Source organism: Aulostomus chinensis, chromosome 24, assembly GCF_037954235.1.
Source record: "Aulostomus chinensis isolate RoL2024-O1b breed Wild chromosome 24, RoL_Achi_v1.0, whole genome shotgun sequence".
NCBI lineage: Eukaryota > Metazoa > Chordata > Actinopteri > Syngnathiformes > Aulostomidae > Aulostomus > Aulostomus chinensis.
Genome location: NC_141343.1, coordinates 6,603,511 through 6,630,530, shown reverse-complemented (window position 1 = coordinate 6,630,530; position 27,020 = coordinate 6,603,511). Strand labels below are relative to the sequence as shown.

The 27,020-nt window shown below is 45.5% G+C and overlaps 1 protein-coding gene across 7 annotated transcripts in view; it reads right to left on the bottom strand.

Annotated features, from left to right (window-relative positions):
- Positions 1–27,020, bottom strand: part of svep1 (sushi, von Willebrand factor type A, EGF and pentraxin domain containing 1) — a 102,597-nt gene that overhangs the window by 14,464 nt on the left and 61,113 nt on the right. For 6 of the 7 annotated variants that reach the window (XM_086198119.1, XM_086198117.1, XM_086198115.1 and 3 more), the window contains 30 exons: positions 24,992–25,171; positions 22,849–23,028; positions 20,325–20,519; positions 17,717–17,835; positions 17,500–17,629; positions 16,372–16,479; positions 12,118–12,249; positions 11,844–12,035; positions 11,639–11,760; positions 11,416–11,521; positions 11,128–11,325; positions 10,569–10,802; positions 10,327–10,488; positions 10,075–10,236; positions 9,124–9,285; positions 8,251–8,339; positions 7,003–7,099; positions 6,757–6,870; positions 6,066–6,179; positions 5,656–5,857; positions 5,339–5,496; positions 4,867–5,065; positions 3,642–3,817; positions 3,395–3,519; positions 3,135–3,264; positions 2,875–3,045; positions 2,509–2,682; positions 2,306–2,425; positions 2,035–2,211; positions 47–131 (listed from right to left, as the gene is read on the bottom strand). In XM_086198119.1, coding sequence (XP_086054245.1) covers positions 47–131; positions 2,035–2,211; positions 2,306–2,425; positions 2,509–2,682; positions 2,875–3,045; positions 3,135–3,264; positions 3,395–3,519; positions 3,642–3,817; positions 4,867–5,065; positions 5,339–5,496; positions 5,656–5,857; positions 6,066–6,179; positions 6,757–6,870; positions 7,003–7,099; positions 8,251–8,339; positions 9,124–9,285; positions 10,075–10,236; positions 10,327–10,488; positions 10,569–10,802; positions 11,128–11,325; positions 11,416–11,521; positions 11,639–11,760; positions 11,844–12,035; positions 12,118–12,249; positions 16,372–16,479; positions 17,500–17,629; positions 17,717–17,835; positions 20,325–20,519; positions 22,849–23,028; positions 24,992–25,171 — 4,513 coding nt within the window. The remainder of the gene's footprint in view (positions 1–46; positions 132–2,034; positions 2,212–2,305; positions 2,426–2,508; positions 2,683–2,874; positions 3,046–3,134; positions 3,265–3,394; positions 3,520–3,641; positions 3,818–4,866; positions 5,066–5,338; positions 5,497–5,655; positions 5,858–6,065; positions 6,180–6,756; positions 6,871–7,002; positions 7,100–8,250; positions 8,340–9,123; positions 9,286–10,074; positions 10,237–10,326; positions 10,489–10,568; positions 10,803–11,127; positions 11,326–11,415; positions 11,522–11,638; positions 11,761–11,843; positions 12,036–12,117; positions 12,250–16,371; positions 16,480–17,499; positions 17,630–17,716; positions 17,836–20,324; positions 20,520–22,848; positions 23,029–24,991; positions 25,172–27,020) is intronic. The other variant, XM_086198118.1, reaches the window with a different exon arrangement.

Genomic DNA, 27,020 nt, shown 5'->3' with positions numbered 1-27,020 from the left:
GGCTGACATCAAACCAACATGGCGTCATAGAGGATGCAAATGATACCTGAAAGTCACCTTGCTTCCATAGGTGAAGTTGCTTCCCTTCATGATGGAGTTCTCCGGAACAGATGGCTCGGGGCAAGAAAGGGCTAAAGCGTAACATCAACATATGGTTAGTAATGTTCTCTACCTTTACACAGAAGAAGTTACACAAGTAGCGCGGAGGAGAAGGAAGCACGTTGTCGTCAGGTTTGTCCCATTCTCGCACACCCAACATCTAAGGGAATTTCTTTAAATTTGGCACAGACCTACAATGTGACTCGAGGATGAGCTGAAAATGTTTTGGTGCTCAAAGGTCAAGGTCGCCATGACAGGGATCTTGGCGGAGGCGTTTAACCATAATTAGGTGTTTCTGTTTTTAAATATCTTGGTTAATGAAAATACCGGTATGAGGTGGCAACCCTTGTTTCAATTTCATGTGTCACTGCGACAGAAAACCTGGATACGTATTTATGTATTTTTTTGTGATGAGGGCAACAGACCAGGCTTCAGCCTTTAGCTATCCTGCGTTTTTTGATAGTTACTCATTAATGCATGGCTGTTTCATTAACTTGAAGGCAGACATTAAAGGTAAGTTTCAACAAGCTAACCAGTATTTATTCCGATTTGTAAAGTTTACCCTCTCATTGGGAGGAATTACCAGGCAATATGGGCTGAACACAACAGATTAAGTCAGGTCCATTTTCTCTCTGGAAGAGAATGTGTGGCTCGGAGCCAGTGTGGTGCTGCTGCTGTGGTGGTCAGGCCTTTAAGCCCGCTGGACAGTGGAAGACAAAGAGACAGCTGCATATATAATCGCCCCTTCACAGCACCGCAGGTCAGGCATGTGTAGAGCAGCCGCCCTGCATAATGTGTTGGTCTGAATGTCTGCAGTGTTTATTTGGGTGTGTGTACATGCAGATCTTCATGTGTTTCCCTGCAGTGTATGATTATTCAAGTGTCTGCATCATAAAAATACTGCTATTTTCTTATCTGAGTTTTGTCTGTGCGAGAGCTGCTTTATTGGACATGGATGTAAGAGCGGTTTAATGTCTGTGATAGTCAAAAATTCATTTTCATTAAGGTTTGAAAACCTCTGTGTTACTTCATAGTTGCTTAAAATGAGCTCTGTATGCAAAGATGCAGTAGAACAAGAAACACAAAAACATTGCTATATTTTTGTAGTCATGCATGAGCGAGTTATCTGCCTGTACTAGTAAATGTCATGGGAAACAGGAGGTGATCTCAGGGGCAGCTGGGCTTCAATGATGTGTGTCACAATGTGTAAATATTTACTAACACAACCACATCAGTTAATGCACCTTTCTCCTTTCATCACAGCGTTAACCTTTGCGTCCCGCCCTGCATGCTGCGTTCGAGACAGCTGGAAAGTTGGAATTTCGACAGGGAGTTTTCAGACTTAATTTTTCAGTCAACTCAGAGGGCAAAAAGAGGACACGCTCCAGAGCAGCAGGGGCAGAAATGTGCCTGAGAGCTCTTTGCCAACCACCAGGGAAAAACAAAAACAACAAAAACAAACAAACCAAAAAAACACCTTAAATAAGAACGTCCAAAAATATGTCATTTCACCTTCGCCATCTATAGCTTAAGAGGCGGAGAAAGATCTGAAGGGTATCACATCTGGTTGTTAGTGATCAAGTATTGATGGCATCGCCCCTCAGTCACTGTGACTGGCTGTTACTGATCAGGTATTCAGGACTTCCAGGTTGTCTTGAAAGCAGCAATATGTATTTCACATGGATATTTTTGAACATTTTTCTTACAGTCATCAAAATCAGTGAAGAGACAGATGATGAGAAACATCTCTCAAACCCTCTGATGCACAACTGGTCTGGTGTCTGTACTTCCTTCACATGATGGAGACCCATGAGTGATTTTGTTGAGAGCTCCACTGACTGCTCTACATGTAGTAAAGGGGACTTAATCATTGTAATTGAGGAGTATACAGAACAACTAGAAGCAAAAGAAGCAGCCAGACCAACAGCTGCTCACCTCTGCAATACGGGGCAGAATCATCCCAGTTTCCTGTCTCCAGGCAGTGGAGGTGAGACGAGCCAATCAGCTCATAGCCGATCTGACAGCCAAAGACGACCTCGCCGCCCATCAGGAAGTTATTTCCCTCTCTGTGGCCGAACTCCGGAGCCCCAGGGTTCTCACACTTGACTGGCTCTGGTGGGAAAACACACAGGAAATGGTTTCATATATGGATAACAGAGAATGTAAACATGAGCTGAACTTTTTTTTTCTTTTTTCTTTTTTTTACCTGTGCAGTTCTTGCCCTCGCCACTGTAAGGGTGGATGCAGGTGCAGGTGTAGGATCCCTCTGTGTTCTGACAGCTGGCGTGTTTATCACAGTCTGAACCCAGCGCACACTCGTCCACATCTGCAGGTAAACGCAGTCAAACACTGAGTAGGCCTGAGTGACAGCAATAATGCGCTTAGGCCTTTAATTATGTCATGCAGTACCGAGACAGGCAGGTGGATTTCCTCCCCATTTGCCGCTGTTAGAGCAGTGCAGCTTCACGTCTCCCAGCAGGTAAAAGCCTTCGTTGCACTGATAAACAACAGAACCACCAGCGCGGAAGTCTGTCCCCTCAACCAAGCCGTTCTCCAGAGGGTGAGGAGGCCCGCAGGACACCCCTGCATCACACAGAGGACAGATGAATGTCATAAGGGTGTGTTTACCTAGCAGTGGAGTGTATGGTGGAGTGTTGAGATACAGATTTAATTAAAGACCCATATCTAAACCCAGAGAGTGACACGTGGGAAAACCAAAAAGCATACAAGATGGAACTGGTTTGTAGTGTAAATCAGTTCATGTGAGGGCTTTACGTTCACAGCTGGGGAGAGGGTGGCTCCACTCTCCTCTGTTTTGGCACTGGAGCACTGGCTCCCCCACCAGGTAGAAGCCGGGATCACAAGACAGCTGGACCTGAGCTCCAGGGCTCACCTCCACATTGGAGGCGTGTAGATGGGGAACAGCATTTTCTAGCTTTGGACAGTCTGGAGGGAACACAGGTTTTGAGGGTGTTAGTAAGCAGAGCAGCTAGGATGTCACTCTGATGTCACGCGGTGGCTCTAACTACTCTTACCAGCACAGAAAATGCTACTGAGGTTGACTTTGACTCGGCCCACCACCCCATTGAGAAAGTCTGGCCAGGCCAGGACGTTTCCTCTGTGGGTCACACGGGAGGCCGGGCAGCTGCTGGCCAGGACCTTAATCTACAAAACAGTACACATGCAACCGGTTATTTTAACAAACTCACCTTTACATCATCTAAATACAAAAGGTTCAGGGTTGCCGAATGTTGAAACCAACATTCACGTTGGTGAGGAATTTCTTCCAACGTACTTGCTGTTGTGTGAGGACGCGATCCCAGATGTTGAGCTGGCTGATGGAGCCAACAAAGGATTCAACAGGGTTAAAGCCCTCGCCCCTCTGATCCTGGTCCTGGCCCAACACCAGCGCTCCCCCACCTACAGGACACAGGCTCAGAGGTTAACCACTACCAACTGGTCTGCTTGAATACTGTGTTTATGTGAGGGAATGTGTCACAGATGTCAAAAAAAGTGTGACCAAGCCGAGGATAGCACTACACCTGGGATAGTGGTGCCCACTGACAGGCCTTTGCCTCCATCTGAGGGCTTCCCATTGATGTAGATTCTCCAGTCGCCATCCCAGCTCCTCCAGGACACCCCGATGTGGTACCAGCTACCCGTGTTCACCGCAGGACAGTCAGTGATTCGCTCCTTACCGTTGACATACAGAACCCACCTGCAGGGATGTTAGGAAGTGACGCCACAGAAAAAACACGTTGGAGAGGTAGAAGATGACCCTGAAGAAGAAATGCGGCTACTCTCACTCCCTTCCACAAAGTATTTGACACTAAAGCTTTACCAGCAGACCTTCAGAGTCATGAGGGCGGTTAACTCCTCAGAGGGGCCCAATGTGCTCAAGCGAAGTGATGAAAGCTGTTCACAAAAAGCACAAACCAATTGATTCTCTTTGAAAATGGAAAATCTTCCATTCCTGGAAGTTCTTGTGAACTTTGGTGCACAGATTGCACCCTCCTCCTCCAGTTGTCCTGGATTAGTCCCCCCCCCCAAGCCAAAGCCTTCAATATGTCTTTGTATAGAGATTTAAGGCTAACTGCAGCACTAAATCCTTCTACAACCAGTCTGACTTGTGTTTTTGGATTCATTCTCCACTTGCTACAAAGCTCGTTTAACAGCAAACGGCCTGAAGTTGAATAAATGAGCTGTTTTTTTATTGACAGCCATTTTATCTAAAGGAATGTGGAAACTACAGAGGTAGTCAATATGTTTGCCGCCAGCTTTCCTTCCTGCAGCAAATGAGTTGGATTCATATTCATGATATTTGTCCAGGACTATCATTTGTTCTGTTGAGTGAAATATTTAGCTGGTTATCTGGTGCTGAAACCGGTTCTTTTACGTGAACGCGCTCCTAACCAGATTGTGGAAAGTCAATGTTGACGATACTGTCGATGCATTTTTGTGGTAAACGGTTTGCAAAGCCAGCAGATGAATGACATGCTGGATTTGTTGAACTCGCTTCTTGCCTGGTAGTCCAGTTTTCTGGGCTTTGTTCGACTATTTTGGTGGAGGAAGCTCTGGGTCTGGAGGGCCCTTGTGTGGTTCACCCAGACTTACCACAGTCCTCTGGTCTGCCAGGCCTCCACACAGCCACAGTGTTGGTTATTTAAGGCAAATTTTAAAACTTATTCTTGGTTGCTGTTTTAGCCAAATGTTTCCTTCTCAGTGACTGATTTGTTCTACATGTATGTGTACTTGTGTATTACTGACCCATTGTAGTCTATGAGCAGGAAGGCGTTGTCACTGCCCTCCACAGCGTAGGAGATGGGCGTGCCATAATTGGTCGTGTCCGATGACCTCATCCAGAAGGTGCACGTGATCTCTGTCAGCGCTGGCATCACTCCGTCCATCATCACGTAACCATGGATACCAGACACCTCAAAGTCCAGGTTGAAGGCAGACGACATTTCTGGCAGGACAAATGAGAGAAAGTGAATAAACGTGAATAAAAATATTTGTTCCTGCAACTTGATCTCCTTCAGGTTATGAATTCAAGAAGGCTCGTCACAAAATCACGACCATGAATCCTTCTTTATGTATGCTATATGAAACTGGTAATAAAACAAATTCAAGTATTCTACTGTGAACAATCTAATCCTCATAGCAACCCATCAATAATCTATCTTTTTCATTCTCCTCCCTCTAGAGTTGCCATGGTGATGCGTTGTCCGTCCTATAGTACCTGTCTCACACCTGGTTCCATTGAACCCAGGGAGGCAGCGGCAGGTGTAGGACCCCAGACCATCCATGCAGCTGGCTCCGTTCACGCAGGGGTTGGGGTCACACTCATCCACGTCCACCTCACAGAACTGACCCCGGTAACCCTCCACACACTGACACCTGAGACAGAGATGCAAACGTCAGAGCGTTCAAAATACAAGCCGTTCTTTTTGTCTGATTCAATAGAACATCGTTGAACTGGGTGATGAAAGTTTCATCTTTGTTTTTTAATACTGAGCTAATAAACTGACGTACAAGTCCAGCGAATGCAATCTTCACCTGAAATCATTGACTGCATCCAGACACGAGCCTCCATTAAGACAGGGGGTGCTGTGACATTCGTTGACGTCCACCTCACAACTGTCGCCTGAGAAGCCGGCGGCGCAGTTACAGGTGTAACCTCCCATCATGTCCTCGCACACGCCTCCGTTCAGACAAGGGTTGGACAGACATTCGTTTATTTCCAGTTCGCAACGGGATCCTGCATAAAAAACAAAGACACATCGGTGGATCCAGAGAAACAAAATACACTCAACATATATGCTGAAGATGTGAGCAGGACAATGCTAATACAAAAACACACACCATGAGTCACTAAATACAGTTAAGCTGCAGCCCTGAGAGTCTGACGAGGGAACCAAACCAGTATCAGATGGAATGGAAATCAAATGCAGCCCCTGTTATCTAACCTGTGAAACCGCCAGCACAGCTGCAGGTGAACTTGTTGACCTCATCCACACACACGCCTTCGTTCAGACATGGCGACGACAGGCATTCGTTCACCTCTGCTTCACACAGAGAGCCTGGGTGGGGGGCAAAGGTCAAGGGTTAAACAATATTCTTAGCTAACATGCTGTATATGGGTTCACATCTTAATGTCATGAAAGAACGTTTCTATGTCCTATGACAAACTTGCAACTGTCAGCAACGTGAATAAAGTTTGCGTGTGTTTTCTCTGTCTTGAACGACAACCGAGATTTGTCCTGCTTCTCACTTGTCACTTGTAGGCGTAGCTGTGAGTGTGAATGGTTGTCTGTCTATGTGTGTTGGCCCTGTGATGGACTGGCCACCTGTCCAGGGTGAACCCCGCCTCTCGCCCGAAAGCCGCTGGGACAGGCTCCACCCCCCCACCACCCTTAACAGGATAAGTGGCAGAAAATCGATGGATGGATGGAAGGCATCATTTTCAACCACAGCGTTTCCTCTTGATTTTGGCAAAGGTTTGAGATTCAAAGAAAACTTTACAACTTCATTACAAGGGCTGAATCTCATGTTCACATTCTCTTGTAGTCATTCGCACAACTTGAACTACGCTGATTCATCATTATGTTTCACTGCACATTTTCATACATCAGGTCTTTATGAGTCTTGGTCCATTACCTAAATATCCAGGTTTGCACTGACACTCAAAGTCGCCCATCCCGTCCTTACACAGGCCTCCATTTTGACACGGGGAAGAGTCACATTCATCTATGTCCATCTCACACTTGGCGCCTGTAGAAATTGGGATAAAATGTGAAAAAACACTGAAGTGGAACGTCAATGATGTCATACGTGTTCACAGTGAACCGTGGGTGTGTTGTTAGATCTGCAATAGCAAATCAGCTCTGAGTGGTGGTGTTCTACCTGTGAACCCAGGCATGCAGGTACAGACATATCCGGCCCCCACCTCCTCACATGTTCCCTTGTTCTGACAAGGATTTAGGAAACACTCATGGAAAACCTGCAGGAAACACACCACAAAAAAAAAGAAAGAAGGAAAAAAAAATTTACACAGTGCTGCAACCTTTTCCAAGTCGAGATCATGATGATGTTAACAGAGAAAGGCTCGATCTGCCCATTTAAAGTCATTATATTAGACTTTGTACAAATCAGCATTGTGATGTAGTTACTTCTGCATTATATTGATTGGTTCATTGTAATTTAATCGCAGCGAAAGTTGGAAGCGGCGGTGGCAGTCCCTGGCAACGGTCTCGCTTGGTCTCCGCTGCCGCTCACAGTGAATCATCAGTTTCATCATTTAAACCGGCTCTGAATAATGGTGCAGACCCGCACACGAAGGCTTCAGTTTCCTGATGGGACTTCCACCAGCACTGGGCAGCAGTATGGCTACACAGTAGACGATGGAAAGTATCAGTGTGGCTTGGCAGAGCGTTTTAAACCCTGTGCATTTCGAGTGTGAGAGAGATCTGTTTCAAATATGTCCAAAAGAGCATGAGACTGAAGAGAGCTGGTCATTTGAGTTCTTAGGTAAAAGCCATTCAGAGGTTATGCACGTAAATGTCAACAATATTAAAAACATGTAACGATGATTGAGTCCTCAACTGTTTCCGAACATCATAGCTCCACCCTTCCTCCATACTGAAACAAGCTATAGGACATAGTCATTTTCAATCTCAATGCGGTGGCGCAGGTATGAATTTTGTGGGGCAATAAAGACGTCAGCATGGCCATAGGTTCCCTTGACCAAAAGCCAATGAGATTTTTACACTGGATTTTGGATTATTGCTGCAAATAAGCTGTGTTGCTAACAAAAGTTTCGGAGACTTCAACGACTTAAACTTTTTTTTTTTTTAGCTCTAAATAAAATAGTCTGAACCCCAAAGCTAACATTGTGCTCTGAACGAAGCCAGCTTGTTTAGTCACTTGACACAAAAAAAGCTCAAAAAACTGCAAGTGCTGAATTTAAAGACGTATTTGATGCTGTAGAACAAAACACTACAATATTTACTTCAGGTACCAATGACACAAAAACCCCCATTGACATTAAGACAAAGGAACAGGACCTTCAACAAACCTACCTTGTTTCCGGGTTATAGGACTCATTCCTGTGCTACGCTATAGGAAGAAATAACTGGAAAAAGTCAAACCAACCTGGCTGCTGGCCTGGTAGTCGTCAACGACCTCCACCTCAGGAGCTGCTGTTACACTTTCCTCTTTGGGAAGAAAACTGGAGCCAAAACCTGAAAACGACACCCAGAAAAAATACAGACAATGAGAGCGAAAGGCGAGTCGGAAAAAAACAGCAAGGCTCTTTCCCCTTGCTACCAGACGGTTGTGCTCCAGCCGAACAAAAGCCTTTATTCTTCGGCATCTCCTCACCGCTGCTCATTCCCACACTTGAGGAATGTAGCATCATTCATTTCCATTCTGCAGTGGTGCAATAAAATATTATTGTTTCCATTTTCCCCCCGATCCCGTGCAGTAATCCCTTTTCCAACTGGACTGAGCTGTCACAACACAGCACAGTGATTCCAAAGCGCTTTCAAACTCTAAATAGCTGTCTCTCTCTCAGACTAACTGTTCCACATAGTTTCCTTACTGTTGACTTCAGCTGCCAACTCTGCTAGAAACTTAACACAAGTTATCTGACATGATAATTCAGCTTAGAATAGAATGTACGCAGTTTGTGTCTGGCTCGCGTCAGCCCGTATAAGATGGTCTCTATAACGTGAGAACTACTAGGTTGTTCTTAGAAACACCGTTGGATTGGGGCGACACCACTGATGCCAGCTCGATAATGACAGAATGACTCCCAAAATAAAAGGAAGCAAAGGTGAAGATCATCTGGATCTCATAGTCAGTCTTTCACTACGACACAATGTGGAGGAATGACAGCCGTGACCCGATGTTTCACTTCCACATCGGTTCTAATTTCACTTCAAAGCTCTTCGTGGCTTTGCGGGCCAAGTACTATCCAACCGTGCGTGTAGTTTTCTTGGATTTGAATGCAAAAGGGACACTTACTGGAACAGTGTTGAATGGTGGTTGCCCCGGTAACCGTGGTAGTGCCATAGAAGGGACAGGAAAGGCAGTAAGAGCGGCCATGTTCGGGCTGGTAGTAATCTCTTGGGCAAGGGTAGCAGGGAACCAGACCGGTACGGGAGAAATGACCTGCCGAACAGGGAACTACAAGGGCAGAAGAGAGGAGAGAATTCAAGATTCAGCACCCACCTCACTGTTGTGTCAGTTGGCTGGTTGCGCGGCCATATTGGGCATATCTATGGATACAATCTGACATATTGTGAGCCTCAGTTGCGTGCTCAAATCAAGCTGATTTTAAGATTTTGAAAGAACAGCAGAGTTCCTGAAATCACACGGAAGCTATTCGAGCATACAGAGGCCAGCAGGAAAGGGTTTGACGAATGGTGAAGAGATACCACGAGAGAGGAGCATTCACATGGTTTCTTCTTGTGAACAAGGTCAGCAGAACCCCATTTGAAGGTACCAAGAGCCACACTGACCTCAACTATTAGCTTGCGAGCTAACCTGCTAAAACTATCCACCAAAACAATTAGTAAAATATGCTTTAGGTCTCGAACTTTGGATGGCTTGGATCATTTCATTAAAAAAGATGGCGTTCACGTGTAATTATGATGCATTAGTGTTTTAAATCTCATACAGACAACCTTTAAAAAAAAAGTGGCATTTGCTGGTTGGAAAATCCAACATCTGGCAGCTCCACTCCACAGTTTTAAATTTGCAGTTTATTTTCATACTTTGACTCAGTAGCAAAAAATGCTCATTTTCCAAATATGTCATAAATTTCCAAGGAGCAATTTGCCTTTCGGATATACTGTAATTCCTCATGAATGTTCCAAGCACTCATTTGAATTAGCTCATACTGATGAATGTTCTTCAAAGATTAAGTAGGCAGGTTGATTGGGCGCTCAGGGTGTGTCCACTGTGGTGTATCACCTCCACACTCCATCCCATCCACTGCTCCTCTGGTGACGGTGGAAGTCTCATCAGGACAGACTAAACACTCCCTGGCGCCAAAACCAGGCTGGAAGTGACCCAGTGGGCATGACTCGCAGATCTCCAGCCCATTCAGAGAGTGACTACCAGGCTTACACTGCCCTGCAAACACACCGGGAGGGATATCACCGACAAACGCTTCACGCAGTATTCAAATACCCTCATCGAAATTCTCCTTTGAGGTTCTCCTACCTTTGCACTCGGCCACGCTGCGAGAGTGCAGGTAGGCCGTGGAGGTTCCCTCGGGGCAGGACTTGCACTCCAGCTGACCCTCCTGGTCTTGGTAGGAGCCCAACCAACAGCTCTCACACTCGTTATACTCCAGAGAGAAGTATGTTCCCACCGGACATTGGACTGCAACAGTGCACGCAATTGGTGACATAGAGGTAAACAAAAACAAGGAAAGAAAGACGTCGTTTACTCAGTCCACTCACCGCACATCCTGCCTTTGAGCACCGAGCCAGGCCTGCAGAACAGAGAGGCCCTCTTGCTCTCCAGGGATTTGGGATCGGCCACGATCATCTCTGAAGACACATGGAAGCTGGACAGCGGCTGCTTGGCCAACGTTCGCTTCAGCCGGTTGGTGAGCTGCTCCAGGGTTCGCAGGAGCCTCCGCTGATTGGCCACCTCGATGGAGTCATTCCTCGACAGCGGTAAAGGGATGCTTGCTGGGAGAACAGGCAACGTTTAGAGCACCGGTAACTAAAAACCAATGGTACTGAATAGAAAAAACAGGTTTGCATCGAACGAGACCTCATTAAAGAAACAACATATGTGCTAATATATATGTGTGTATGTGTGTGTGTGTGTGTGTATGTGTGTGTGTGTGTGTGCGCGTGTGTGTGGAGGGTGTGATATCTGTCTTATTCTAATTATCACGATATCTCCAGAAGGCCTTGAGGGAATTTCCTCAAATTTGGGACAGGTATCCACTGGGACGCAAGAAAACACCAAGCACCCAAACACACACACCCAAAATCGCATTTCTTCTACCTGTGATGTTGAAATAGATCTGTATCTTCTGGTCTCTGGTGGGGCCGGTGATCTTTCTGTGCCTCTTGGAGCGGTGGTGGGCCTGCACACCGCCGGCTCGCTGTCTGAGTGGTCGGGTGCCCGTGGCAAAGCCTGACTCGAAGTAAGCATAATCCTGAGCGCCTTGAGGACCCCAGTTGTTACCCCAACCCCCCGGTACTGATGGGTGTCAGACAGGGTGAAGGAGCAACCGTTATAAAATAAAAGACCTTGATCACATTTAAAGCAGGCTGTTAATGAGGGTCTTACCTATAGAAAACCCATTCTCGTAATCGTAGTTGTACTCCACACAGTTACCCTGTGACATCACCTCCAGCTTGCATGTGACATCATCATTGCTACAAATGTTAGGAAGCTGTGAGGAAAAAAGAAAGCACCACATGTTTGGGAAGAGAGTTATGTCAAATGGAAAAAAAAATCAGTGTTTCTCCTCTAATAGGACACATGAGCCTGTCTGTGTGACGCTCCTTACCATGCTTCCCAGTTTGGTGTTAAACTCCCCAGCAAATGACTTGACCAGGTCCACGTCGTCACACCGCGATGCTTTAAACAGCATCTCGAACGGCTTGAACCCATTGTTGGCGACACGGTTCACTGGTGAAAACAAGAAGCAGTTAATACTGAAGCTGAAATGTCCTACAGACAGAACCCTTAAAGACAAGCGGAGTGGAGCTCACCTGAGCAGTCGGGTCTATCTGGAGTGTACGGCGGCTGCCAAACGCCATTGTAGGAGCAGAAGTAGCTGTGCACAGCATCCTGAGTGAAACTGTAGCCGTCCTTGCAGCGGAGAGTACAGTTAACCCCATCCTCTTGCTCTACGCAGATGAACTCGCCGTTTACTGGGACGTATGGCTGGTCACAGGTCATCCCTGGACAAACAAAATCATCAGACCCGCCAAGACACATCCGGGGGAAATCCCAATGTTATTCCTTTCACTAATGGTCCTGTACCTTGTACGTTGATGGTGAGGTTGCAGATGCGGCTGTTTCCGGCTCCGTCAGTAGCAGTGTACTGGACCAGTGTCTCTCCTACTTGGAACAGAGAGTCTGGCGTGTGGCTACTGGTCACTGTGAGGCGACCACCTAGAGGGAGAAGAGTGTCGATAGTAAACACACCGATCGCTAACACACATCCATTTGAGTTGTGATGCAGTAAACATCATCGGAGCAGGACAAATACTGACAACGTATGATCAGCTAGTGGAAGAACCCAACAAAGCGAAACAGGAGTTTGAGGTACAATCTATGACAGAGTCAGATTCTGCATATACACCAGCCAGTCCTGCATGTTCTGATCTGTATATAACACCTACAAGAAAAGTACTACATATAAGAGTGAAATGAAATAAAACACAAGACTCTGGTATCATCAAGCATCAATGTGCACGTGCACACTTGATGGAACTACTTCTTCGCCAGGAGGAATTGTCCTCGGTGCACGGTTCTCCTGGTATCCTGCAGAGGGCAGTATTAGCCTTGCCGCTCTGTTCCAGGACTTTATGAGTCACTTAGTAAACCCCGGGAGTTACGTTAAACATGATATGTTGACATGGGAATGGTGTGTCTGGGGCGTCACATGGCAGGAGAAGAAATGAGCTCTGAGGATGGCGGAGAGAGTTCAGTGCTGGTTCTGATTATAAAAAAAAAAAAAAAGACTGAATGAGAAGAGAGCGATGGACAAGACCTTGGGAGAGGCAGCAGTGATGAGAGAGGTGTGTGAAGGTGTGTGTGTGTTCAAGACAAAAACTATTAAAAGCACCTGCAGCAAGTGTGAAAGTATAAGGAGAAGGTGGAAAAATGTGTTTCTGTCCAATTCATGAACCCCGTTACAACACTTACAGTAGCGACGTCGCTCCAGCAGGCTGACACACGTCTGGCCTGCTGGAGTCTGGTGTCTCCCCTCATATATACCCTGTGTGTGTGCGCGCGTGTGTTTGTACATGTGTTTATGTGTGCGTCTACTGGGTTGTGGCTATATATAGCTCTGGCATCAGGGTGTGGGCCTGGAAAAACAAAACATTGACGTTGAAGCAGTGCTGGGCTGACGTCGTGTGGCCCCGCAGCAGCCACAGCAGCCTGTTATTACTGTGTGTGTGTGTGTGTGTGTGTGTGTGTGTGTGTGTATGTGTGTGTGTGTGCACGCGCGTGTTTGGAAGGGGTGCACCTCTGCAGACAGGTGGGCAACGAAACCCTTTGGGCCTCATGAGCGAGACGTGAAGTTTGAGGTTCCCCGTCTGTCTGAGTGTTTCCACACATGAACAGATATTAGACCACTGTTATTTGTTTATGAGTGTGTGTGTGTGTGTGTGTGTGTTTGTGTGTGTGCCTGCGTGTGTGTATCTGGAGCGAAAGCCAGTGAATTACAAGGGCCTGGCTGTGGGCTGGAGTGCAGGAGAAGTCTGGTTTGTTGTCTGTCACCACCATGGCTGCTTGGGTGAAGCTAAAGAAAGACAGGCAGCTCTGTGATACTGAGGCTACATGGTGAAGTGGCCTCCTTCGTACCAGGATCGGCCGTGTAACCTCACCACGGCCTTCCACCCGTCAGAGGAAATTGATCATAGTGTGGATGACAATCGTGATGAACAGGATTCAGCTTGGCCAGAAACTCTGCAGCCTAAGCAGCCTTTCAAAAACAGGAGGCTGAAGAGTCCCGAGCAGAAAGTTTTGAAAGGGAGGGTTTTTTTCTTTTTTTCTCCTTCTGATGTACCTGGTTTAGATGTTGTCTGTCACCTAACACAGAGCAGATGTTGAGGAGAGCGTAAAAAAAAACGAGGAAAAGGCAACAAAATTAGAACAAAAACACCACAGTATCAGTTTGTGTGGGTCTGATATCTCCTTCAGTCTCCAACCCAGGGAAAATTCACACCTAAACTGGCCAAACAGTGGAAGCGTCCAAACAGATTTATAGAGTTTTTGAGGCCACAATGATTTTTGTTTCAAGTTCTATCTTTTTGCCATAAATTAATAAAACTGAGAGCATGAGTGATACCTTGTGACCAAGAAATGAGTAAACTGAGGGAACACTGTATATTTTGTCGCCTGGAAGTAATCAATTGAGAGAAATGTTGGCTCTTGCGGCCTCCAAGCATGTTTGTTTCCTCTCTGGCCACTTCAAACAGCACTCTAACAACAGGACAACAAACCAAACAGGAGTTCTTTCAGAACGGCGCAAGTCTGCAACTTGAAAAGCTTTCTATCCCTCAAGTGCAGGAAATATTAGACACGCTACAGGAAAGCTCAGATCAAGAAGAATTTTTTAAGGTTGTAAATTTTTTTTTTTTTTTTTGAAAGTCTGAGGGGAAACGTACAAATCACTGAGCACGCAGCATGTGAAGGGTGCACGAGTGTGTCAGAGAGGGGAAAAGTAGCAGCATTGCCCTTTACCTCTGAGAGGGAAAGGGAAGAGAAGTGAGGCGGGAGAGGGGACACACCTGTGGACTGGGTGGAGGGGGAAAACTTGACAAAGGCAGCATGGAGAAGATCCGAGAGGAGTGAAACAGACTGGTTTCTGGACAACCTAGCTGACCCCTCAAAAGAAGAACAGTGAACTACACACACGTATGAAAGAGTAGGGGTAATAAAAAAGAACCCTCTGGATTTTCCTGGATCAGCTTGAACAATCCTGGGCTGAGGAAGTGTGTGGGTCCCCATGGTGTGTTTGGGAGGAAAGTTTGTCTGTCCTCCCTCGGATATGCTAGGAAGGTCTTTGGTAACTCTCCTACTCACTTCAATAAAAACAGTTCTGTCCAATGGTCCATATATTAGTTGTTTTCCAGAGCAGGACTGGGATTTTCTCTATTATTCTCCAGTCTGGCTCCAGACACTAAAACAAATTGATCAGTTCGGCTTTGGCGTGACCTCAAACTGCCTTTGGATTTGGTTCAGTCAGTCCCAAATGGTACCCAAACTTTGTAAAGTCCTGTGCCCTCAATCACCTTCTGTGTTCCCTCCCTTTACCTCCACAGATGGCGCTAGCACCACCAGTGGCTAGGCTAACACTGCGAACATCTGTCAGATGTGGCACAGTTACATCGAGTGTACTGCCTCACATAACTATGAGTTGAGGAATCAGAGTACTTGATAAAATTAACTATTTGTGGTCTCAGCTGAGGTTTCAGAGTCATTTCTGCCAAGAAATGTAAAATCAAGAGGATCTTCCTGACAATTTCTTATTTCTTCAGGTGGTTTATGGGCGAACACCAAAAAGACGGAGTAGTGTGTCTCTCATCACATCCCGCAACATTTACCCCAAAAACTCCAGAGCGCATGTTTAGTTTTCAAATTCATCACCATTGAATACCCTGAGGTGCAGCTAAAAAAAAATGCCTTTGTGCAAAATTTAGAGCGCGAGTTGGAGCGCAGCAGCTTTAAAGCTGCTAGCTGTTAACATAGAGACAAGCCATGGCTTAAATATGGCGACCTAATCTGCTTACATATGAACTACAACTGAACACTCCTGAAAGGGACGACATGACAACACGAGTAATTAATTTGATATCGGAGGCATATTAGCTGCCAATCCTTCCATATCTGTGTGCACTTTAAGTGGAGCTGCTTGCTTTTTCATTTAAGAGCTGCTAATGTGCGACGGCTGCTTGGAAGCTAACAGAATATTTGGCCTCTGGGTTTTCTGCGGTGATTAATCTCTGCTATTTTCCCTGAAAAATATGACTTGACAAGTCTTTCTAAAGCATTTAACTCCCGTTTGAGTTAAGTACTGTAAATGTTCACATAAGCACTGCACAAATGACTATGTGAAAAATGAATGAAATGAGCATGAATTCCCACAAAAATCATTTTTCATTGCAAAACCACCTGCTTCTCTTGACTGCCTCCATCTGTTTTCACATTAATGACATTAGCAGTGACTGCAGCGATGACGACCCCCCCCTTCCCGTCTCTTTTAACACACACCCAAATGAGACATTTACGCTCACAATTACAATCCATTCTTTGTCCAGTGTCTCTCATCATTACACACACACACAAGCGCGCGCACACACACACACACACACACACACACACACACACACACACACACACACACACACACACACACACCAGCGAACCCGATCCTGATCCCTTTTTTCCAGTCGCCCAGTGGAAAAGATCTTGTTTAACCATCAGGAGCGGAGGAAGAGAACGTAGCAGAGGAACTGAAGAATAAACCATCCACGGCCATTTGAGAATATTGACCAGACATACCTGAGTTGTCGGAAAACTGTGGCTCCTCCCAAACGACCGTCGTCTCCATGTCTGAGCCTTGGACTGTGGGCGGTGACCTGCACCTGTCAATCACCGGGGGCTCGGTATCTAGATGGGGAAACAAGGGGTTGTTCAGGGAAACGATCATAGCTGTACCGGCAACAGGAAACAAAAACATACACGATATATATCTATATCTATATAGATAAGTAAATATATATATATATATATATAGAGAGAGAGAGAGAGAGAGAGAGAGAGAGAGAGAGAGAGAGAGCTAGATGATATCTATATCTATAAATGCATAGATATATGTATATATAGATATATATAGCTATAAATACATGTATACATACATACAGACATATACAGTATATATATACACACACATATATACATACACACACACACACACACACACACTCATACATATCTGTATATCTCTGTGGTGGTTGTTTAAACATCTGGTGAGAAACGACTGGAAAAAGTGCTCTACAGACAGAAACACAGTCAGGAGCAGCGTGGAGGGCTGTGATCTCACTCTCAGCACCGAGTGTCAGAGGGCACTAGTTAAACACATGTCTCTAATAAAAGAAAACACACACACACACACACACACATCCCCATAACAACATATGGAAATGTTCATGGCTTGAGGTTTTTCACCCTGACTGCTGTGATTATTGAGCGGTTGACATGGGACACCCCGCATTTTCACTTTCGGCTGCTACCCTGTTTTGCACCTGCCGGGGTGTACGGGCCGCCTGACGGACGAGCGCGCTCATTAGAGGGAGGTTTGACTCTGAGTGACGGGAAACTGCAGCACAGACACACTAATCAAGAGGCCCAGTGCAAACAGCCAAACATGTATGATGACACGTGATAATTCCCTCACACGAGTACTGAAATCACTCGTTCAAATGTGGTCCATAAAAGGTTCACTGGGTTTTTAAATTCAAACAGCGGTTCGAGAAGTCTTGAACTATTTAGTTTGACACTTTCAGAAAGGAAAGGAAAAGAATAAGATAAAGATGATGAGATGGAGGATAAAGGCTGTTGGAGGGAACCATACCTCAGCCTCACATGGAGGAGTGATGGAGGGATGATGAAAGAGTGGTGGATGCTCACCAATGACAGTGACTGTAAAGGAGCAGTTCGCCTGGTTCCCGGCGCGGTCCGTGGCGATGTAGGTGATGGTCTCCTTCCCGATGGGCAGCAGCTGAGGAGGACTGTACACTGGTTTCACCTGCACCACCACCTGCAGGCGTCAGAGGCACAGCTACAGGTCATCACAAGAGTTCTCAGTGGCGTCGCTTCCAGAGTTTTTGGTTGGGACTGATCTCACCTCCTCTTTAGAGTTGTCAGTGGTGCTGGGGACGTCCCAGCTGACGTTAGCGGTTCCGCGCCGCTCGTCCGTCTCGGCGATGATATTCCCGGGACACTGGATCCATGGTGGCTCCGTATCTGATGAGAGGCGGTGAAACCAACAATTACATATGCTACACAGAGTCGGGGGGGGGGGGGGGGGCTGCACGTAGTTCTTCAGAATCAAACACATACACGAGTTTAGATTCTAATGAAGCAGATGTTCACTTCCTGACCTGCACCACCATCGACCTCGTCCTGCTCCTTGTTATCACCAGGGAGGACGAGTGATGTCACCTGACCCTTGACCTCTTTCAATCATAACACACTCGTTTTTGGCCGCTAGAGAATCTAACCCCGCTGACGTGACATCGCCATATGTCCCTTATCGCCGTCCACCCGTTAGCTCAACAAGAGGATGCCGCAATAATGGCTGAGACAAGCTTTATGTCATTGTCCAAACAGTGAAGACTCCCTCAGGTTCCAGTCCTGAAGGAGCCATGTTGGGACAGAGAGGACAAGAATTAGACCAGCAAGTAGAAACCAGCTCACACCATTCAGATATTTTCTGGTTTTGAGATGTAACTTAAAAACTGGAACTAACTAGACTGAGGGGACCGGTTGATTCATGTGGCACAGAGCTAAGAATTGTTGCTGCTGCAGGATCTTAGGTTTGTCTTACTGATGGACTTTGACCGTGGCTTCACCTACGGCTACAAATTCCTCGGGAACATCCTTTTATCGTTCATCTCCATAGAACACTACTCATTTGCGCTCTGATTCGATGCAAAACTGTAACTTCGCTGTGCTTGACGCCATTTTAAGTTTGCATTTGTTGTAATCTGTCGCCCCGAATCCCCGACGATGATCGCTGATCCGCAACAAACGATCTGTTGGATAAATCACGCGTGCGATTGCGCATATGTGTATATGTGTGTTTTGTCTTCTTTTAATTCTCCTCCACAGAAATTGTTATGGAAAGTGTTTCGGAGTTCAATTTGGAATCATCCTAAAATCAGAGGTATTGAAATGAACTTGAACCACCAAATTAAAAAAATAAAACGCAGATTTGTTTCCCGACGCGTGCTGAGAGATTTGAGACGCACAGCTGCAGGAGCCCAAAAAAAGCCCAGGAGCTCCGACTGCGGCAAAGAGACAGCGAATTCTCTCCGCTTCGCTGTCAGCGACTTAAGTGATACGTGGAACAGCTTTTTATTTTTTTATTTCTTTTAAGGAGAAACAAACAACAGCACGATTGATAAACTTCTTGATATGATATATGTTTAGCTGGTGAGGTCCCAGCAGACACAGGTCCCCCTGTGTGACCTCGCGTACAGCACGTTCTGGTGATATCAAGCCAGTACAGTTAGTCTCGGTTCCAGGCCGCTGTAAAAACCAGTTAAGACTGGGAGATTTGGGTCTGCCATTGATAGACGGCTGCTGTTCCTGCTGGGTTATGTAAGAGAGCTGTTTCCACTTAGGTGTCCATATCTGCCGAGCACACGGCTCTGTTCATCTGCATAACAAGGGAGGAATAATTCAGTTAGGGTCTTGAAACCGTGATGCCAGGCGTGAATAAAGCCAGAGATCTCTCTCCAAACTCATCATTCCTGCCCGTCTCTTCATTTTCTACCTCTCTTACTGATTTGCGCACATTTCTGCCTGACGGAGCGATTGTTTGACTTTTGTTTTCATCTTTTACGACGCCTCTTCCTCTCCCTGACGCCGGCGCTTCCGGCTTCCGAGAAAATGAGGCGATCGAGGACATCTATGATCGGCTCGACATCTGAGGGGTTTAATATCCGTCTCCAGAGCGGAGAGCAGGGAGTTTGGACACTTTAATGGTTTGAGTTCGCGACCAGAGTTCCTGCTTCCAAGCTGACGCATCCACATGTGACGCTTGTGTCACTCTGTCTTTCTTCACATCGTCAGCGTCTTCGCCACCTGTCAGGCTGCTGTATGACGGCCCCCACCCAAAAAAAACCCCAAAAGAACTCAACTACTGATAGGAGTATTTTTTCCCCAGAAGGGCTGTAGTCTCACGTGTGCTGTCAAGTTAAAGCAGAGGATGCTTTTATACAGACTTTACTGATTGGGAACCAGCAGTATCTGTGTGTAAGGTGATCAAATAAAATACATCATACGGCGTTGTTCCTAATATAAGTCAGGGGTTTTGTTCTTAGAGGAACATCTGACTTTGTCAACACATCAACAATAGGTGGCGCCAAATACCTGTGAAACTACTGTGTGCTATTTTTCCACAGACCCGATCAAACGTGATTGGTCGAAGCTACTCGAGCACTTCCTCCCTCACCTGCAGAGTCTTTTTGTAGAGGTGGTTGTGAGGCAATCGGTGGGGTGGGTCGGGCGTGCTTGTTTCAGGGGTGGCTGCGGTACAGCACACGGCAAGGGTGGGGCGGAGCTTCACAGTCAACACAACAAATGCAAAACCTGCACAGGATTCTGTCTCAATTCCGTCCCCATTAACCAATCAGAGTATCTTGATCACCACAACCCTCACAGTTCATATCCCACCGTGACCTTTGACCCCAACCCTGCATGAAGAGGTGGATATAACAGTGCATCACCTGTACAGACAGCTTTATGAACATTAGCCGTCCAGTTCCCAGAGCCGAGACACACCGCCTTCCTATGTCCCTGGAGACTGTAGCCTTGGCGGCAGGTGAGCAAGCAAGCCGAGCCCGGGGATGCCGCCCTCTTCCCACAGGCAGGGGGCGACAGCAAGATGTTCTTTAGGGGCACGACGGGGGGACAACGCACCTCTGGAAGAGAGACGGAGAGATGGAGAAATGCATCTGATAATCAAATCAGTCAGTTATGTAAAAAACATCTGCGGTCCACAACTGGGCCTGCATTCCACATTTCTCTTTGTTTATTATTAATAACCAAAAGCAGTCGATCAAGTTTCAGTATCACGCCGCGCCATCAATATCCGATCACTTTGCATTAACAGGAGGAAAAATGACGACTAAACGCAATGCACAGAGGATAAGAGGATAAGAAATGAAAAAAAGTTTGGCAGCTCGTGAGCTTGTTTCCTGCACTTCAACCCCAAACTACGTGGATACTTTGAGCAGGCTGCACTTCAAATGCAGACAATATGGTTATTTTCAGGAGCTGTATCAAAAGCTGGCTCCAGACAAAAACAAACGCCACACACATATTGGGAAGTGAACCTGACCGCGGGACACATACAGAGAACTGGAGGCTTTTTTATGCGTCTCTTCGGCTTGCAGCGGCTTTTATTTGACGACGGATGGATTGTACTTCTCTTCCGTTCTGACTCCTGTTTCATTGTTAGCTATAAACTCACTGACGGGATATTTGAAGCAGATGAAAAAAAAGTCTCTCCGCATCCTCTCGGAGCGGCCGAGGCGATCCTGTTCCACCGCAGCGCAAACAAACACCAAAACAAAGCGCTCAGATGCAAACGAGAGCGCTCCGGGGCTTGGAGATGTTAGTTATCGATAAACAGAGAGTTTTCAGGAAGTGGACGAGTTGTAAATAGAGCCGTTAGCTGGTTGGTTGGAAGTGAGTCAGGCTGAAGGACAGACGCCAGAGGTCTGCGGCGAAACACTCTCACACTGCACCCCCACTTTTGAGTATGTGTGTGTGTGTGCGCGCGCATGTGCGTGTGTGTGCGCCTGACCTGAGTGCTCTTTGTGGTGGGCATGAGTGTGTACAACAATTTTAACTTAACTATCAGTTTTGAAGTGTGTGGGTAATTTGGTGTGCATGCAACTGGTGTGTGTGTGTGTGTATGTGTGTGTGCGCGCGCACATGTGTGTGTGTGTGTGCGTGCGTGCATACGGTGACTGAAGCTTTGCTATGAGAAAGCAGATGCATGCACTCAGGATGATGTATTGTGGCTCTGCTGTGCAAATCCACACCACATGTTTAACCACTGCATGTATGTTCTCATTCACTCACATGTTCGGGAATATTTTGACCCTCAGGGCCACCAAAGATTTTTAGTGGGAAGTAGTTCAAAAAAAAGAAAAAAAGAAAAAAAGAAATTGGCCAAATAAAGTTCATATGTGTCTAAAAGCTCTGTTCTACGGAGACCTGGATTTGTGCATGATAGCCCGCCCCGAGTGTGTCACTTGTAATAAATGCAAAATCAGCAACAACTTAGGTGTGTGCCGACAGGCAGAGCACGAGTACGTAACATCTCTCCTCCGTGGGCTGCAGGCAGATATCAAACAAATATTGCATTAATGACTTTTGTCTGTGCAGCGCTGTTTTCCCGCGGGTTGATCTCACTGTACTGGAGCCAAAATGACATCCTGCACTGTGTCACTCTGCCGCTTGATCAAATTATGGAAAATAAATGAATAAATAAAACAATGAGGGACTCCCAGTAACGTAAAGAAAAGATGACCCTTTTAAAAACAAAAAACAAGCACGGACAGTGATTTACAGGTTTTTTTTTTTGCAAGATTTCTTTGTGTTTCTTAGTCTTCTTTATTTACTCAGAGCAAGCAATGCTCGTCCCACCCAAAACAAAGATATTTATACTTATACATCTATTTTGCTGTAGAAGTGCTCAATAGCCAAACTTAATATTCCACTGTGCATACTCCTATATGTATGGCTTGCTCCCTTTTTTTCACCATCTGTCAGGTCAAACGGAACCTTCTGGCAGGCCAAATTTGGCCCACATGCAAAATACTGTGTATGAACAAAGCAGGAAGAGAGTGATCTTAAGGTACGAGAGGAAATCAGGAACTTTTGGAGAGTCTTAAAAGTTGCATTTCGCCCAAAAAATTGTTAAAACCACGTTTTCTTTATCCAGCCATAAACTCGGTGACATGAAGGCACTTTGATCTGAACTAAGAACTCACAGGTTTGAGTCTGTAAACTGATATTGATGAGAGTTTTGCTGTTGGTCCGTCTCCAGTAGCTTCCAGCTAAAAAATGCGCTGCTGACTTTATCTGCATTCTGGAGTCGCAAAGAAGCGATGCAGGAGGGATAAATATCTTCACGAGTTAAGACACCTCGCCTTCTTTGAGTGAAGTTTTCAACTGTAAGATGGAGGAGTGAGTGTCCATCTAGGGTGCAATAGCAGGTTTGAGGCAATGAAGGCTTACCCACACACCGAGGTTGGGGTCCACTCCACTGGGAGCTGGCCTGGCAGGTGATTCTGGAGTCTCCCTCTAATCTGTAGCCTCGGTTACAGCCCACCTGACACTCGGCCCTGTAGGAGGCGCCGCCATCACTGCACTTCAGGAAGCCGTGCTGAAGCCTGGAGAGCGGCGGGCAGGAGCGCGCTGCGGATTAAAAGGAATAAAGATCAACATTCCACCAAAAGTGTCATGTTTTGCTTTTGTTTTGTGAAAGCAGCGAGTGACGGAGACTTTTTTGGGTCACCTCAGGGGGGGAGGAGCCATTTTTGAATAACAATATATTGTACACTTTAATTAGCGTCTAACCTTTGCCTGACCTGAAGCTACTAATCTGTAAGCGCTTCTCATGCCATGTCAGGGGCGTTACTAAAAAACATAGGTGCCGTGTATGCTACTGTAAATCATAAAAGGTGAAAGCAGTAAATCAACTGCAGGAATGTACAGCTCCACATCACCGAGAGCTATAAATCAGGGTCTATCATTTAACCCCAAGTGTGAAAGTCCCCATTTAATAAAAAAAAAAAGAAAAAAGAAAAAAGAAAAAGGATCCTCGTGTGTCTGTTCTGAGTTATGCGGAGGTCTAGAAGAGGGCGTGTAATGTTTTATTTCACATCGCCAACCAGAGACAGACAGGCGGTTTTTAGAGGAGACCCCCTCCCTCAGGGCTCCACGAGTTGGGAGGTCCTACATTATGTGGCAAAGACTTGACTAACACATACAAGCAGACGTATGCACACACACTAAGGAAATATATACTCAAAGCCACATACTATAAATCTTCCACACACCCTTGAATATTCAGTGTCTTGGTATTTCCATGAGTCATGCTGTCGCCGTTTGTCTGCTAAGGATGGCAATTTCATCATTAATCTCTTGACCTCTCTGACTTCCTTCCTGTCCGACTTCTAGAACTCCCTCGCACACTCATTTGGACAAACCTTCCATCTTGTCCTTCCCTTCATATCATTCCTTCCTGTCAGTCTCCCTGAACTCGCTCATTAATTGAATCCTCCCAGCTCCTCTTCCTCTGAACATCTGCCTGACAGAAAGCAGTAGTCTGCCAGTAAAACCTTGATTCCTGATTCAGTCTAAACACATATGATCTCAATAAGAGGTCTTTACATGCCGACGTGCACGGATTCCCTCCGCTTGCTTTGGCTTGCAGAAAGCCTGCAGAGGAGTTTAGTCCAATAGATCTGCTTATATCCGTCCTCATGGTTTGATCTGGTGCTACTTAAACATGTATGCTCACCGAGTCAGGTCGTGTGAACCCTGAAACACAATTCACTCATAAAACGCAGCCAATTCTGTCTGGAAGTCTGTATTTTGTGACGTCCGTTTGAGAGCAACATCATCAACATTTTCAACCTGCTTCGGTTGAGTCGAAACTATTAGTAGAGTCCACAATTATTGGAATTGCTCAAAGATTGAGCGAGAACGTGAAGCCTCGGCAACTTGACGTGTGAAGAACGACGTACGAGCTCCTGCATTTCTGGATGTTTGTTAGAACCAGCAGAGATATAAAATATACTTCTTTTGTTGTTGTTGTTGTTTGCTATTTCTTGGTTTTGGCTGCAACTGTGGGATTGTAATAACTTTTATCGGTTAAAAGTGAGGTCCTTACTTTCAACATTTGATTTCCCGTTTTAACATCCTCCGGCTACCCCTGTCCATCTGGTACATCATGTATGTGAAACGACTCCTCTTTGGCTTTTCCATATTAAACCACTACGACTGGAGTTTTAAAGTACTTATATTAAGACTTTCCAGTCAAACTCTCCAATTTGGCCGATTTGTTAGTTTCATCCCATCAGAAATTACAGTGTCCATTGCCAATTCCACCTTTCTTTTATTATCCAAATCTTTGCTTTTAGGGTCATGGAGCAGGGCTCAATAAAAATCCTGAAGTACTTCCTTCCTTCGGCATTTCTTCTTCACATCGAATGAAAAGCTGTTTTACATTAAAGGATGAGATTTCTACATTGTAAGTCACTTTAAAAACGCAAACTAGCATAAAGTAGAGGCACAGTTACAGATAAACAATTTTTACAGAAATATGAAGAATAGTGATGAGTGTCACTTCCCCATACAGCCACTGTCTCCTCACCTTTACAGCTGGCAGACGTCCCAGACCAGGTGCCGTCAGCCTGGCACAGTCGGATGCTTGTTCCGTGAAGGTCAAACCCCAGCTGGCATTTAACGCCGCAGGCTGCATCGTAGTGGTTGTTACATACATTTTGGATGAAGAAACCATTTTCTGGAGGGGACAGAGCTGGGCAGTATACCACTGAGAAGAGAGGTGAGGAGAGAGGTGCTGAACTGCATATTCATTCATTCACAAACACACAAAACGACGCATTCCAGCCTAGAAAAGCTCTGAACACACCAGGAAATTAATGTCTCTGACAAAAAGGATGAGAAGCATGAAAGCTGAAAGTAGTGGGTCGTCAAATATCACCTCCTCAATGTTCACCAGGGGAGGTAGAGAAAGCAAAATGCTGGGTCTGAAACTGATGATTAATGGCCATTATTGTGTTCAGATGAACTGCTATGTGGAAATCACTGGCTCGTTTTTCATGGAAAGGGAGGCCCTGAAGTTACTGGAAGCAGACTCATGAAAGGAACGATGAGATGACGCTCTAATCTCATAATGCTTAGAGGTATGTTGTTTGTGATCCAGCTAATTCATTAATCACTGCACTCTGCCAACGTTTCATTGCTCTGACCAAATGTCAGAGCTGTTACTCATGTGTTAAACCTTTATATGTATATGAATTTCCCCATCATTACATCCCCATTCAGCCTGACAGTCACACATTTTCCAGTTTCCAATGATGATGACTGCTCAGTAGCGGTCCTGGTCATAATTATCTTAATAGATGAGGACAGAAATGAGCTACAGCCTCCACCTGAACTTTTCTTGTCTATCTGTGTGCAAATGTTATCTAATAAGTAGTGTGAAGTTACTATTAATACAACCATTGCGCAGCGCCGACAGATCACTTAAAGATCTGGAGCTAGCGCTGGGGCAATGGTAGCTGTGGCTACCTTAAGTGTGGGGGGATACTCCTACAGGGTTCAGTGGTGTGCACATAAAGGGTGCAGGGCTATGCATCTAAGGCGTGAGGGGTATACACCTAAAGGCGTACACTTAAGATGTTAAGGCGTATACACCTATGTAGTGTAGGGTTAATACCTAAAAGGTTCAGGGGCTCAGGTTCACCTAAGGGGCTCCAGAGTATACATGTAAAGGGTGCAGGGTTTATATATATATATATATATATATATATATATATATATATGTGTGTGTGTGTGTGTGTGTGTGTGTGTGTGTGTGTGTGCACGCACGTATATGTATGTATATATATATATACATATATAAATACACACATATATATACATATATGTATATATATACACACATATACATGTATGCACACATATAAGTACATATGCACACATGTATTATGTATATTGTATTGTTTTTATGTATATTTATATATGAATACATGTATATATGTACACACATATATACATATATGTATGTATATATGTGTGTATATGTATACACACACACACACACACACACACATATATATATATATGTATGTATATATATATATGTATATACACACACACACACACATACATATAGGGTGTGGTGTATACCTTAAAAGGGCTCAAGGTATACACTTAAGGAGTGTGGAGGTATACACCTCAGGGGTTCAGGGGTATATGGCTGAATGTTTTATATGTAAGGGGTGTGGGGTAGGATTTGCAGGATTATACATCCAAGAGCTGTGGGAATATACACTTAAAGGGGTCTGGAGTATACAACCAAGGTGCCTCGGTCTGAGTCAGTTAAACTTTTCCCCCTCGGTTCATTTACTTTTAACAAAGAGAGTTAAAAAAAAAAAAAAAGAACTTAAAAAAAATCGCTCTCAAATGCGTTACTAAAAATCACGTCGCAACACTTGAATTAATGTGTCTGGGCTTTTTCTACTCCACAAACAGCTTCAGTTTGCATACCTGGCTGCAGGACCACTCAACAAAACAGTGCCCCTAACAGTTGGCTAGGAGCTCAGATTACATTCCCACCACAAACGCACTGCTCCAGAGTTTGTTTGGGACCAAAC